Raw genomic sequence first — 14,531 nt, 5'->3', positions numbered from 1 at the left:
ATGTTGACGATTATTACCAATAATAAACATATAACAAAGAAATATGATAAGCCTTATTTGATTAATTCAGATCAGCCTATGATGAATACTAAATACAGGATTTCAAAATACTTGACGAGTGTATTTTGTGGGTTACCTATTGACATAGAAACTAGAAACAAGTATTTTTTAAGAATACGTCAATTATTATTGGATAAACTTGTAGTTATTGAAAATAGATTGAAGAAACAAAAAAAGAACAGACAAACTACAACTTATATTAAATTTAGTCATGGTAGACGAACATGGTATTTGGGGTTTTATATTCCATGTTTATTTTGTAGTAACGTTTGTGCTTACGTAATGTCAAGAAATAGAAAAGTTTGTCAAAATTGTCGTTCGAAGGTGATAGTAACTCCTACACCTCCGCCGCAAGATACATTTAAAAATTATTGTCAAAGTAAACAAATAGTAAGTAAACGCATAGGCGTTACTTATACAAAAAAGGTTTCAATGCATAGTGGCACAGGTAACTATTTAGTTACATACTCAAATTTGGGTATTAACAAACAGTTCAAAACGATGAAAGAACAAGAAAAATATAAAAAGAGGTTTAAGAATAGCCTCAAAACTCATAAGAATAAATGGAATTACACTAATAATAGATTTGAGTCAAAGCCAGTAATTTCTAAACATTGACTGAAACGAAGAGGTGATATTCTTAAGAAACATTATATATCAAACAAGGAACTGGAGTTTCTGTTTGACTAAGTTACAAGTAGATTAGCGTACAACATGTTGAAAGACGATATTTTTATTAACCATTCCTTCAACAGTGAATATTTTCTTAAATTAAGAAAGAAAAAAGAAGTTACTTTCGAATGTGAAGATATTAAAGTGGCTGAACAATCGACCGGTGTCGTTAAGAATATTATGATCAATGATATTACCACAAGTTTTCAAGAGCTAGAAATTAGAGAACAGGATAACGTGCTTCCCTGGCAAGAAATACTACGTAAACAAACACCTATTACCAGGCCTGAATTTTATGGAGGGTTGACGATATATCATAATGGAATGAAAAGAAAGAGACTTGTTAATTTGTCTCATTATTATGTTATTGATTAGTGTGATATAAGAGCTCGTAAGATAAAGAGCGCCTCGTGGTGTTAAGATGGTATGAATATGTAATTAGTTATTCTTGTTTTGTTTTTCTATTTTTTTTTGTGAGATGATTAATTATGAAGAAACAAATTATCAAAAGGGAAAAAATGAATAATTATTTTTGGATTTTAAATCATTCCTTATCTGATAATATTTACATAAGGCTATTTGGTTAGAAAGAAAAATATATAGACAGATTGTCTATTGAATTTATTTTTAGTTTCACATCATTCTATATTTGATTATATTTATATATGGCAAATTTTATTTGAAAGAAAAATATATAGACTTCTTTTAGTTGTTTTAAAGAATTAATTATATATGTGTTCATCATTCTGTATTCGATAGTATGTACATACAGCTTTTTTAATAAAGAAAGAATCATACATGCACGTTATTTATAACATGTAGACAATTAAAAATTTTCTTAGTTAAAATCATACAAGAATACTCAAGAGATGATATAGATATACACGAATTAAAAATTAAAATTAATGAGCTTGGTATGTGGGATATTGGACGCTTATATGATTTTACATTTTTAATGAAGAATCAAATTAGTTGTCAGTTAATGGAATTATTAAGGTGCTATAAAATAACTGAAAAAAAATTGTTGTATAAGGTACTGAAACAAATAATTGGTAGAGTTCTATTAGAATTCAAAGTGCTTATTTGGGAACCAAGAAACGAGTTACAAATAAAGGAAGAAAAGCGGTGCGGTATTAGCATTAAAGACTAGGAAACGGTAACCGTTAGTGCGTCCGAAGCGTCATAAATCACATGTTCATAAATTTAAACTATAAAATGTAATACTAATAATGTAACACTAAAAATGTAACACTAAAAATGTAGTAAAAAAATGTAACACTAAAGTAATTGTATCACTAAAAAATGTCATTTTATTATCATACTTTGTATTACGTTGCAAATTTTCAATTTATTCCCATGATTGTCAAAAAAAAAAATAATTATTAATGTGAATTTTGAAGAGTCATTAACCTTGATTCTTCTTCTATTCTTTCTTCTAATCTTTTGAGAGATTTGATGCGCTGGAGTCTTTCAAAGGAAAATGGGCTAAAGAGAATATCTTTAAGAGCACAGACTCGTGAAATAGCCACGAATGATTGTCCAGCTGCATACTCCTTTTTTCCAATATCTATCACCGCTTTTTGTAAAGTTAAACCCTGACTTTTATGAATAGTAATAGCCCACGCAAAGCAAATAGGTACTTGCAAGCGTGAGCAAGTTACTTTTTTCCCCTCCCAACTGTATCTAATTGGTGAAACCGGCACAAGCCTTTTACCTTCTTCAGTAACAATAGCCGGCCCATAATAATTGTCAAATTCTATAAGAACAGCAATAGGAAGTGAAGGAGGGGACTGGTTTTCTTCGAATATGATTTCTTGGACAGTACCCAACGATCCATGACCAAACCAACTTCTGTCCATAAGTTAATCCTAAGCATAACTCTTGCTCCTCTTGCCAATAATAATTGAGCCTCAAGTCCTTTTGCCAGCTCAGGATCAGCTTTACTCGCCTCTTTACCTCCTGTATGGATAGCTTTGATTAGAGCAACAGGACAATTTAACGATTTAAGCTTATTAACATTAAATTCAGCAACATCGGACTTCCGATACATGATACATATGGCATCTGAGAATTCTGCTGACGTAATATTTGTTCCGTTGCTGAATTGAGTAGTAAGTTCTTTCCAGTCATCTAGTGTTGATTCACCATCACGCATTCGCAATAATATGGCTCTAAACTTGCGCTGTACATCCGAATCACCTGACTGACGTTGAATAACATCGAGCTTATAAACTTCACGGAACTGTCTATATGTCTTGATACCTTCATTTGACAATGTATCTCGAGAAATTTTTGAGTACATTGGTTCATCACGTACCGGCGGAAGCTGGCCAAAATCTCCAACCAATATTATTGAGCGTCCACCAAAGACTTTATTTTGTTTCGAGGGAAAGCTTGGCGTAATCTCATGTCGATTAAGGCAAGCATACGACGCCCTACCATACTTTTTTCATCTATAATTAAATATTCTACGCCTTCTAATTTTTTCTGTAACTTTTTCAGGCGTTCACCATTTAGATCTAGCTTATTGTTGGATATAGGAATTGAAAGCGCTGAATGTATTGTTATGCCGCGAATGTTGAAGGCCGCTACTCCGGTTGGCGCAAGCACTAAAACAGGTGAATGCTCAGTTATATTGTTATTTCTTGCAATTTCTTGCAAACGAGATCGAATCATATTAATTAAATACGACTTTCCAGTGCCTGCAGTTCCCATTACAATAACATTGAGCGCGTCAACGTTACCAGGATTCAATATTAATGCTTGATAATGAGATTCAACTCGCTCAAAGATTATTTTTTGTTTTTCATTTAATGTATGGGGGTCTACAACACGATCAGTGACATTATCATTCTGTTCAACATACAAATTACGAGCATTTTGTATGAAATTGGGAGAATCAGCAAGATCAATATTGGTATAACGCTGTCTAACATCGCCAACCCAGTCATAATTTCTATCAATCTCACGTAAACCCAATTCAGAAGAACCTTCTAAAATCGCGTCCGGTCTCATTTCTGATAAGATCATCCAGTCAGGCCGCTGTTCTTCATCATCATCAAATTCCTCGTATTCGTAATCACTATCTTCATCATTTGATTCGTTCTCTAAGTTATCTACTGGAGGACCAAGTATGTCAACAGGATCGTTTTCAATTATCTCACGATGGCGATAATAGAGTTCTGACCATGATATAGTATTGTTTTCGGTTAATTGGGAAAGGTCACGATGGCACACATGAAGAAGAACTTTTACACGGCAAAATTCTTCCCATTGAGGTCCATCAATCTGAGGTGAAGGTCGTGGCCAAATACGAACTATATTTTCTTTTTTACATGGTTTCCACTGACCTTTCCAAAAGTTATATTGTAGGTGAAGCCGGAAAAGCGAAACATCATCAAGTTCAGCAGGACGAACCCAGTACTTTTGCAAAGGAGACTGTACTGTTTGGCCAACTTCACTATCAGCCAAAAATGATTCTTCGTTGTTGTCTCCCGTTCCACAAAGCCATCGATGCGTTAATTTGTTAAGGTTTAAAGTGACAAACCGGCGACTTGAATGATATAAAGGAATATTGAGCAGCAGATGGCAAGTTTCCTGTGCCGAAATATCACGTTCAGCGACAGTATGGAGTAATAAACCTTGGAAAACAGGCAAAGACGAAGCATCAGGAGCATTTTCGTTGAGAATCTTGTTCAAGATCTCAGAAAAAGCGGCTGAGCGTGGTTCCGATTTGCTGGCGTACTTTGACACGTACTGTAAAGCCGTATTCATGCTGAGTATCGGTTTTAAATCAACGTTCGCTCGCCAACCTTGGAGTTGCAATCGATCATGAGGGTTGACATACTCATCGTTTCTTGCCGTTATTAACTCAGGTTGTCCTTTATTATCTCGTAAGTACGTGTCATTAGTGATCTCTTTTGGATAACCAAATCTGCAAATATTTTTACCTGCGCGATCCACACGAAGACAATACGCAGGATTACATCTAGTATGACGCTGCAGTTTGTTGACTAACTCAATGTAATCTTGCAGGTCATCACTCAATTCTTCAGGGCATTTTTTACAGGGATGTTGAGCAGGCACAGGTGCGTCTTGATCAGGATTCTTTGTTGTAACTAATGAATCTAGGTAACGCACCGCGGTTATTAAATGCGTGTGTTGTCTTCCTTCATTTTTTTTTTTTTTTTTTTTTTTTGAATCCAAGTAGATGGAGCATCCTTCCTTTTGTGCGTGAAGCATTGAGGGCTGCCGCGGTGCTGCCACTCAAATCTATACCAATAATCTTCAAGATTCCATTTGGGAATTAACACTTTTTCTAAGAACAATTTGAAACGTTTTTCGAAAAACCAAGCGGAAATGTGAGGATTCTCAATCAAATCTTGTCGCCTATATCTATCAGCATCCTCTACATCCCCATGCGGCATAAGATTGTGTAACTCAGGCCAATGTAGGTCGGCTGCGCTGAATGTAAAAAATATCATTCCTTGCGATCCTAATTGCCTTATCATATCAGCAAGCTCATATCGCCTCTTTGTCCAAAACTGTCTAGTTCCACGTAAGGCTTCCCCAAATCTTACAATTCTGTCAGCCATGTGATTGTCTTTTTCTATCATCTCTTTTATTTCTTCAACGGTATACTGCTTATCATCTAAAACTTGCTTAACATATACTTTTGCTTCTTGCAGCGCCCTCCATCGCATTTGCGAATTTAACGCAAAATATCTCCAACGAGGATGACGGGCAAATCTTCCATCCTTATATTTAAGTAAATGCGAAAAATATTCGGAAGGTTTAACCTCTCTAACGTGATTAGAACGAAGATCTCCATTCCCGGTTGGATACAAAGTAGGGAAGGCACATGCAATATAACCGGGTGTTTGAAACTCATTGATAGGAGTTCCATCTATACTTGGCCACATAATAGGAAGATCATTATCTTGCATCCTGTTAAGAGTGTCGCCGATGGCTTGTTCTTCATTAGGTGATGGAAGTGGAGCAGGAACAAAGTTACTCCCTATCATATCTTCATAAACATCGTCATCATCGTTAAAGTGTTGTTCCACATCGTCAATTTGCGGAAGCTGATCATCAATTGGTCCGTCTTCAGGTAAGGATTGCAATACTTCTTCATCAATAACAATATCAGTATAATAACGATTATTTTGTTTTAGCCAGCAAAGTGCGCGAGACCTTAAGTAGATGAACAGTGAAATTTTTGTATATCAAACTATTTGCAGATTTACGACGCACAATGAGAACGTCAAGAGAAGACGGATTTCTGGGGAGCTGTGTTGCAAATTCTTCCACGTTTTGTGGAAAGTTTATAACATTACCACGATAAGCATACTGACCACCACGAAGACAATATACTGAAACAATAGGAAAGATCCTTGCAATCAACATTTCCTCTATTTCAGTAAGATCACGTAATTCTTCTGGCACATCACCAGGATCCATATTGTTATCGGCAGAAAACTTTTTAACAGTATTTTTGTCATAGTAACAGCGACGACATTGTCCACTTATAATTTCGATGGATGGAAATCGTTCATTACACACTGGGCAACAATTATTTACGAAGCTATTAATCTTAGTGCGAAATTCATGTAGGAGTTTCCTATCAGCTTCAGAAAGTCGAGATTCGTCAGAATCATCTTGCGTTGGTTCATCCTGTCTGTTGAGTTGCTCTTCAATATTTGATAGAGCAAGCCTTTCTTTTCTTTTCATATGGTAACGTTCACGTCTTTTTTGCAATCGTATTTCACGTTGTTCTGCAGTCTCAGTTGCTCTTTTTACGCGTTTATTCTCTTTGTCCTGAGCCAGTCTATTTTCACGTTGCTCAACAGTTTCATCCGATCTGTTTTTTCGTTTTCGTAATGTATCACGAAGTGGCTGGGAAACCATTTGATTTACGATTTTACAAGCAATTAATATCAACGAAAACAACACAGCAATAAAAAATTCAGTGGTATATAATATTTATGAATACAATTGTTTTATTTTTTATTTATTTTTATTTTTATTTTAATTTTTAATTAAAAAAAACAAATACATTGTAAAAATTATAAATAATAAAAAAAAATTAATTACTATTTTTTGAATGCCGTAAAAAACTTTTAAGAAATAACTTAAAAGAATTTTAAGTAAGGGATGAAAAAAAACAAAATAATAAAATTAAATTTTTTGAAGATATTTTTAACGTGTAAACAGTCATGTGTCATGTGATTTTATAAAGATATTTTTAGAATCAGGGGCATAAAGATGCACGTAAACAAATCTAAAGTTACACCTGATCCTTAGATTTTATTGGCCATACACGCGTGCGGACAGACACCAACATGCATGGTATGGAGTAGTATGGAAGTGTCCTACGCTTACGCTTCAGACAATAAAAAAGCTAAGTCACATAGTAAACGCACTGAAGTGGATGTTAAAAATGTTGACTGTAATATGTTAGAAAGTAATTGGAATAAATGGAATGATTTGGCATTCCATCGTGGCGGTCACTGGGCAAATTTTTAGGTAGATCATGACAGTCGCCTTTGAATTTGAGATCGCATCATGGTTTTTAACAATGATGTGATCGTTTAGGTGACAGGTCGACTTATTCTTTATGAAAAGTAGTCTTGTTTCATAATGCTTAATTCTTATATGTATTTGTTTATCTTATATTTTGTAAGTTTATATATGTAAGTAAGTGTGATTATAATAAGACATGATTGCATCTATAATAAAGTTTTTTAAAAAAAAAAAAAAAATAATATTAATAATTTGATAAATAAATATAAGTTAGAAAGTTAATTTTTTTTACGTTAAATCATATAAAAATTAAATAATAAATTTGTAACTATTAATTGATTAAAGTATTATATAATTAATAAATAATAATTGTAAAATTGCAAAAATTAATTAGAGTATCACATAAATAATAAAATGTGAAATTATATATAAATATAATTGTAAAAACTGGTAAAACTTATAAAAGTTTAGTCATCTGTGAAATGTTTTACAATTTTCTGTTTTTAAATATTTTTGGTAAAATTGTTTAAAGATTCATTTTATTAAGATGAATTCAATAAATTTAAATTCATTAAAATCCAATCACTAGATTACTTAAAACAGAATATGTAGGATAAGAAAATTTTAAAAATACTTCTGAAATATACAATTCTGGCTAAATTAATATATAAACTCTATACAAACTTTAATGTGAGTTGTATAAGAGATATTTGAGCCTTAAGTAAATTAAAATCACTTGAATATTAATTTTTATAAAAATTTTATTTTTTTGTAGCTGTATTAATTTTAGAATATTTATTACAATTTATCTGTTATGTTATAATTTTAAATGATAAAAATTAATTTATATTATTGACTAATTATAATCACATGAATGATATGATACTAAGGATTTATTTTATTTTTATATTTGATTTAATAATTTAATAAAATAAAATCAAATTTATATAAATGCAATTAATATTAATAATTGTAATTTAAGCAGTAAATTCATTGATTAAATTATGTAAATTCTATACTTAAATTATGTAATTCTGTGATTAAATCAATATAAATTCAGTATAAATTATGGTTAAATCATGCAAACAATACATTTTAAGAAAAAATTGTATAAAATCTTATTAAAAACATGATTTTTTATAAGATCTAATTATAATAAAATTTTATTATTTAATAATATTTTATACAATTCAATTTATTTATATCAAAGAATTTTTTTAATTATAAATGTTATATTTAGGAAATGAAATTTCTCAGCAAATCATATATTCTAATTATTTATATTGATTTTGAATATTTTCTTTATTAATAATTTTTTTACCTAAGCTATATCAAAAATGCTTATTAGTTTTAAACTCAATTATCTATTATATATAAATTATAATTTAGTCATTAATAAATTATTTTTATTAATAAATTTTAAATAAATAATTAACAGTCACATTTATTTAATTTAAGTTTATAAATTAGTTTACCATTATTTTATTTTCTTTGAATTTGGTTGGTTGTCTTGATCATTGATTCCAGACTTTCTTTTATTTCCTTTAATTAAGTTTTTTATAGGAAAAAAAAAGAATTAAAAAAAATTAAAATATTAATTTAACAATTTAGAATTTTTTTTCTTACCATCAGCACTGCTTACTAATATTTTCTTACTTGTTAAATTGATAAATTTTTCTAGTAGTTCTGTAGTAATTAATTCCCTATTTAATGTCTAATTAAAATAAAATTTATCTTATTAAATTTAATATATATTAAAATTATATATTTTTATATATTGTAATTATATTTACACTTGCTAATTTTACAGTATTTTGAATCTCTCTTCCATTTAAATGTATATCACTTAATTTTTTAATATTCACATTATTAGGGTTGTAATCTAAAAATTCCAAAAATGTATTCCATAATATTTCACGTGCTATAAATATAAAAAAAATTATAATTAATTTAAGTTATAATAATTGTTAATAATAAAAAGGTAATTTACCTTTAATGTCTGGTTCCTTATATTCTAAGGAAATTGAAATATGAAATTGAAAAGTATCATCAAAGCAATATACTATAAAATAAAAATATATTAAGCATTAGAATAAATTTTTTAAAAGTATTCCATTTAAAAATTTCTACCTCGATTTGTTGTTAAGAATACAATTCCTTGATGATATTCAAGTAATCTTAAAAATACGCATACTAGAGCATTATGATTAACTTCATGTACATTTTGACATTCAAAAAAAATATCAACTATTATATATATAATTATAAAAATAGTTAAAATAAAATATAAATCAATTGATATATCAATAAATATTTTACCTTCATCAATTAAAATAATAGCATTCCAATAATATGCTAGATTAAAAATATTTCTTAAATTGTTTTCTAAATCTTTTGCATTTGTTCCTAATTCTCCAGTACTAATAGAATATAATGGATGATGAAGTTTCTCAGAAATTGCTTCAACAGTTAATGTTTTTCCAACTATTATAAATAATTATTGTTAAATTTACATGATTTATTATCATAAATAAGAAAATAATTAATAATAACAAACCTCCAGAAGGACCATGTAACAAAAAAGTATATCCATCACCTTTACTATTAATAATATCTGTTTTACTATATTCAAATTTTATAATATTTTCAATGATACTTTTTTTTTCCTGATCAAGAACAAGTTTATCAAATGCTTCGTTATCAAACGTTATTTCTAAATTGAATAAATGTAAAATAAATATAAAATAAGTAAAAAACTAGTATTAACTTTTAAGATTTTACCATTTAAATGCTCAACATCAATAAAATGCCAATCTTTCCATGTAAAACTATATGCAGGAAGTTTAGATACACACATGAAGAGTTCTTCTTCTTTAACATCATCATTTATTTTTATATCTTCTAAGTATTCAAGATAACAATTATTATTGAAAATACTACTAGCTAAACTGTAATTCTTATAATTGGAAATATCAACCATAATACGACCTTTACTATATTTACTAGAATGTGAATGTTGTAAAAAATGATGACCTATTGCATATTTTATGAACTTTTTTCCACGTGCTACTAATTTATTATAAATATTATCCTCTTTTGATAATGGAATTATTGGAAGCTTATTGATTTTACATAAGCCTTTCCAGAAATCAATAAATGTATAATATTTCTCATAAATAAATGAGTAACCATCTAAAAAAATCAAAATAAATTAAAGAATCAAGAAGCAAGATTTTAACAAATAGTAATAAAAAAAATAATGATGCAAACCTGAATTAATTACTTCCAAATCAATAATAAAATTTTCATAATCATAATATGTCATAATAACTTTCGCTCCAATTATGGTTCCATCCAATTTAATGTATACATTTTGACCTTTAACATGTGTAATTGATTAATATAATTATGAAATTAACAAGCATTAAAATATATGAGATACAACAATTATACCTATTGGAAACAATTGGGCTAAATTTTTAAATTCAATAAATCCCTGAAAGCAAGTATAATTTGAGAATGGATAATTCTATCACACAAAACAATTCAAGAAAGGTTACATTACTCTGAATTTACATTATTAGTTATTATCTGGATTAATTTAATTTCATCTTTATACTGTTCTTCGACCCAATTAATCAAATCAGGAAAATAAGGACCGTGATTATTTTTAAGATTATTCAAAATGGATAGTAAATTCCTTGCTGGAAGCTATTTTATTTGAAAAAGTATTAATATTAGAAGCATTTTATGTAATTATACAATTATTTATACACTATACAACCGCATTGCGGAACAAGTCTTCATATGGAAAATAACTTTGCATGATTGACAGAAGTTTACCGTCCAAAAAACGAATATATTTCATATCATTTATTTCTTCAATTGAGTAATTCATTGTTATATAAGTATGGATTTTGTGATTAGATTCAGAATTGAGACGGCTTCTAAGGAAAATTTTATTCAAACATATATATAACCATAGCTAAAAATTAGAACATGCATACACTATGCATGCAATTTCTTTGTTAAAAAAAAAATACGCTTAGCCCATTTCTAATTTTAGAAATTATTTTCTTATACTTTATTAAATAATCACTTTTAGAAAAAACAAAATGAAAACTATTATAGGGTTTAGTTGCGGTTCAACAACCAAATCAGCCTATTGTTATCAGACATTAAACATTGGATGAAAATGCAGTGATTTCCGAAAAACTCCGGATACATTCATGGAAAAAACACGGAATACAAAACACGAACTAACATTTTTTATAGGGCAGTTTTAGGTAGATGTTACGAATATGGGAATGGTTTTGAAAAGATGAATATAAAGCATTCGAATGGTATAAACAATCAGGCACTATGTAAACTTGGATTTTTATAAAATGGAGAAAAGATTTAGAACAAGCGTTTTATTGGTATCAAAAGCGGCAATGTAAAGAAGCGCAATATAGTTTGGCTGTATGTTATGAAAATAGAGTTAGTGGTGTTGAAAAGAATGAATTATTTATTTTACAAGTTTTTATTCTATAAATTTACGAGAAATTATAATTTAATTGGTAATAAATTATTTTAATAATAAACCTAAAATAAGTAATTAATTAATTATACATTTTTTTATTCAATGAATAACATTCATTTAGTTATTAGTCCGGAGCGCAGCGAAGGACTATGCAAAGGGTACACATTTAATTACATTTGTGCTAGTTATTATTTGATTTTCTTCGAATTTGGTTGGTTGTCCTGGTCATTGATTCCAGACTTCCTTTTATTTCCTTCTGATTGGGTTTCTAAAAAGAATTGAAAAAAATTAAAATCCAATACTAATTTAACAATTCGGGTCTTTTTTTCTTACCTTCAGCACTTTTTTCTAATGTTTTCTTACTTGAAATATTGATAATTTTTTCTAGTAATTCTGTAGTAATTAATTCATTTTTTTCCTTATTTAATGCCTAATTAAAACAAAGTTAGTCTTATTAAATTTATATTAAAATCATGTATTTGTATTTACCCTTGCCAATTTTACAATGTTTTTAATCTCTCTTCCATTTAGTTGATGTTTTTCACTTAATTTTTTAACATTCACATTATTATTAGGGTCATAATCTAAAAATTCCAAGAATGTACTCCATAATGTTTCACGTGCTATAAATATAAAAAAAAATAATTAATAAGAGTAACAATTTTTTATAATAAAAAGGTAGTTTACCTTTAGTGTCCAGTTCTTTGTATTCTAAGAAAATTGAAATACGAGTTTGGAAAGCATCATCAAGGCAATTTACTATAGAGTTGAATATATTAAGCACTGGAATAAACTTTAAAAGTATTATATTTTAAAAGTTCCTACCTCGATTCGTGGTTAAAAATACAATTCCTTGATGATAATCGAGTAATCTTAAAAATACACATACTAGAGCATTACGTTTAACTTCAAATGCATTTCGACGTTCAAGAAAAATATCAACTATATGTATAATTGTAATAAATGGTTAGAGTAAAATATCAATCAATTGATGTATCAATACATATTTTACCTTCATCAATTAAAATAATAGCATTCCAAATATCTGCCATCTCAAAAATATTTCTTAATTCTTTTTCTAAATTTTTTGCATCTGTTCCTAATTCCCCAATACTAACAATATATAATGGACGATGAAGTTTCTCAGAAATTGCTTCAGCAGTTAATGTTTTTCCAACTGTTAAAGATAATTGTTGTTAAATTTACATGACTCATTATCATAGGCAAGAAGATAATTAAAAATAACAAACCTCCAGGAGGACCATGTAACAAAAAAGTACATCCATCACCTTTATTACTAATAATATCTGTTTTACTATACTCAAATTTCACAAGACTTTCAATTAGACTTTTTCTTGTTTGATCAAGAACAAGTTTATCAAATGCTTTGTCATCAAACGTTATTTCTAAAATTAGAGCAAAATGTAAGAAATAAATGCAAAATAAAGTAAAAGAATTAGTGTTAAGTTTTAAAATTATACCGCTTAATTGTTCAACATCGATACGATACCATTCTTTCCACGTAAAACTATATGCACGAAGTTTAGATGCACACATGAAGAGTTCTTCTTCTTTAACACCATCCATTTCTATACCTTTTTCGTAATCTGAATGTGTACTATTATATCTGGAAACATCAATCATAATACGACCTTTACTATATTTTCTAGAATGTTGGAGAAAATGATGACCTATTGCATATTTTATGAACTTTTTTCCACGTTCTACTAATCTATTGTAAATTTCATCCTCTTTTAATAATGGAATGATTGGAAGTTTATTGATTTTACGTAAGCCTTTCCAGAAATCAATTCTGTAAGAATTGGTTGTACGAATAAATGAGTGACCACCTATAAAAATCCAAATGAATAAGTAACAAAATTTTGACAAATAACAATAATAAAAAAATAATGATGTAAACCTGAATCAATTGCTTTAACATTAACTATAAAGTGTTCGATGGTGTTGTAATATTTTATTTCTGTTCCAGTAACTTTTTCTCCAATTATAGTTCCATCTTTTTCAGCGTATACATGTTGACCTTAAACATGTGTAATAGGTTAATATAATTATGAAAAAATTAACATATGAGATATAAAAAATTTATACCTATTGGAAACAATTGGGCTAGATTGTCAAATTTAATAAATCCCTGAAAGAATAATTAGAGGATTGATAACTTTATCAAACAAAACTATTTCAATGAAGGTTATATTACTTTGAATTTACTTTTTCAGTTATTATTCGGATTAGTTTAATTTCATCTTTATACTGATTTTCGATCCAATTAATCAAATCAGGAAAATAAGAACCGTAATTAATTTTAAGATTATTCAAAATGGATAGTAAATTCTTTGCTGGAAGCTATTTTATTTGAAAAAGTATTAATATTAGAAGCATTTTATGTAATTATGCAATTATTTTATACACTATACAACCGCATTATGGAACAAATCTTCACGTGGAAAATAACTTTGAATGATTGATGAAAGATTAAGATCCAAAAAACGAATATATTTTTCGTCATTTATTTCTTCAATTGAGTAACTCATGTAACTCATTGTTATATATAAGTATGGGATTTTGAGATGAAATTGATGAAATTCAAATTGAGACAGTATTTAAGGAAAAATTTCCCGAAATTTACCGAATATACATATAATATACTTAATCAGTATCCCGACTATATTTATAAATAATCAATGTCATAGCAACCTATACGCCAATTAGAATATGCATATGCAATTTCTTTGTT

The 14,531-nt window shown here is 28.7% G+C and overlaps 4 protein-coding genes across 4 annotated transcripts; 2 read left to right on the top strand and 2 right to left on the bottom strand.

Moving 5' to 3' along the window:
• OCT59_027857 (uncharacterized protein) lies at positions 1-678 on the top strand (the record flags this gene model as incomplete). The annotated part of the gene is made up of 1 exon (XM_025323970.2): positions 1-678. The coding sequence occupies one exon, from the start codon at positions 1-3 to the stop codon at positions 676-678; it is 678 nt and encodes a 225-aa protein (XP_025188758.2).
• Positions 679-774: 96 nt separating this feature from the next.
• On the top strand, positions 775-1,107 carry OCT59_027856 (uncharacterized protein; the record flags this gene model as incomplete). The annotated part of the gene is made up of 1 exon (XM_066137269.1): positions 775-1,107. The coding sequence occupies one exon, from the start codon at positions 775-777 to the stop codon at positions 1,105-1,107; it is 333 nt and encodes a 110-aa protein (XP_065993674.1).
• Positions 1,108-8,642: 7,535 nt separating this feature from the next.
• Positions 8,643-11,152, bottom strand: OCT59_027855 (uncharacterized protein; the record flags this gene model as incomplete). The annotated part of the gene is made up of 12 exons (XM_025323969.2): positions 8,643-8,796; positions 8,881-8,968; positions 9,048-9,175; positions 9,245-9,316; positions 9,385-9,501; positions 9,574-9,738; positions 9,812-9,967; positions 10,036-10,446; positions 10,525-10,632; positions 10,708-10,750; positions 10,831-10,965; positions 11,039-11,152. The coding sequence occupies 12 exons, from the start codon at positions 11,150-11,152 to the stop codon at positions 8,732-8,734; spliced, it is 1,602 nt and encodes a 533-aa protein (XP_025188757.1). The 3' UTR covers positions 8,643-8,731.
• Positions 11,153-11,964: 812 nt separating this feature from the next.
• On the bottom strand, positions 11,965-14,337 carry OCT59_027854 (uncharacterized protein; the record flags this gene model as incomplete). Its single annotated transcript, XM_066137268.1, has 12 exons — positions 11,965-12,044; positions 12,110-12,206; positions 12,266-12,399; positions 12,464-12,535; positions 12,602-12,718; positions 12,789-12,953; positions 13,027-13,182; positions 13,258-13,626; positions 13,698-13,817; positions 13,886-13,928; positions 14,006-14,140; positions 14,215-14,337. 12 exons carry the CDS (start codon positions 14,335-14,337, stop codon positions 11,965-11,967), a joined length of 1,611 nt encoding a protein of 536 aa, XP_065993673.1.
• Between the last annotated feature and the right edge of the window lie 194 nt (positions 14,338-14,531).

This window comes from Rhizophagus irregularis, chromosome 7 (assembly GCF_026210795.1).
Source record: "Rhizophagus irregularis chromosome 7, complete sequence".
NCBI classification, from domain to species: Eukaryota; Fungi; Glomeromycota; class Glomeromycetes; order Glomerales; family Glomeraceae; genus Rhizophagus; species Rhizophagus irregularis.
The sequence above is the reverse complement of the archived record's forward strand: the minus strand, read 5'-3'. Positions and strand labels throughout refer to the sequence as shown.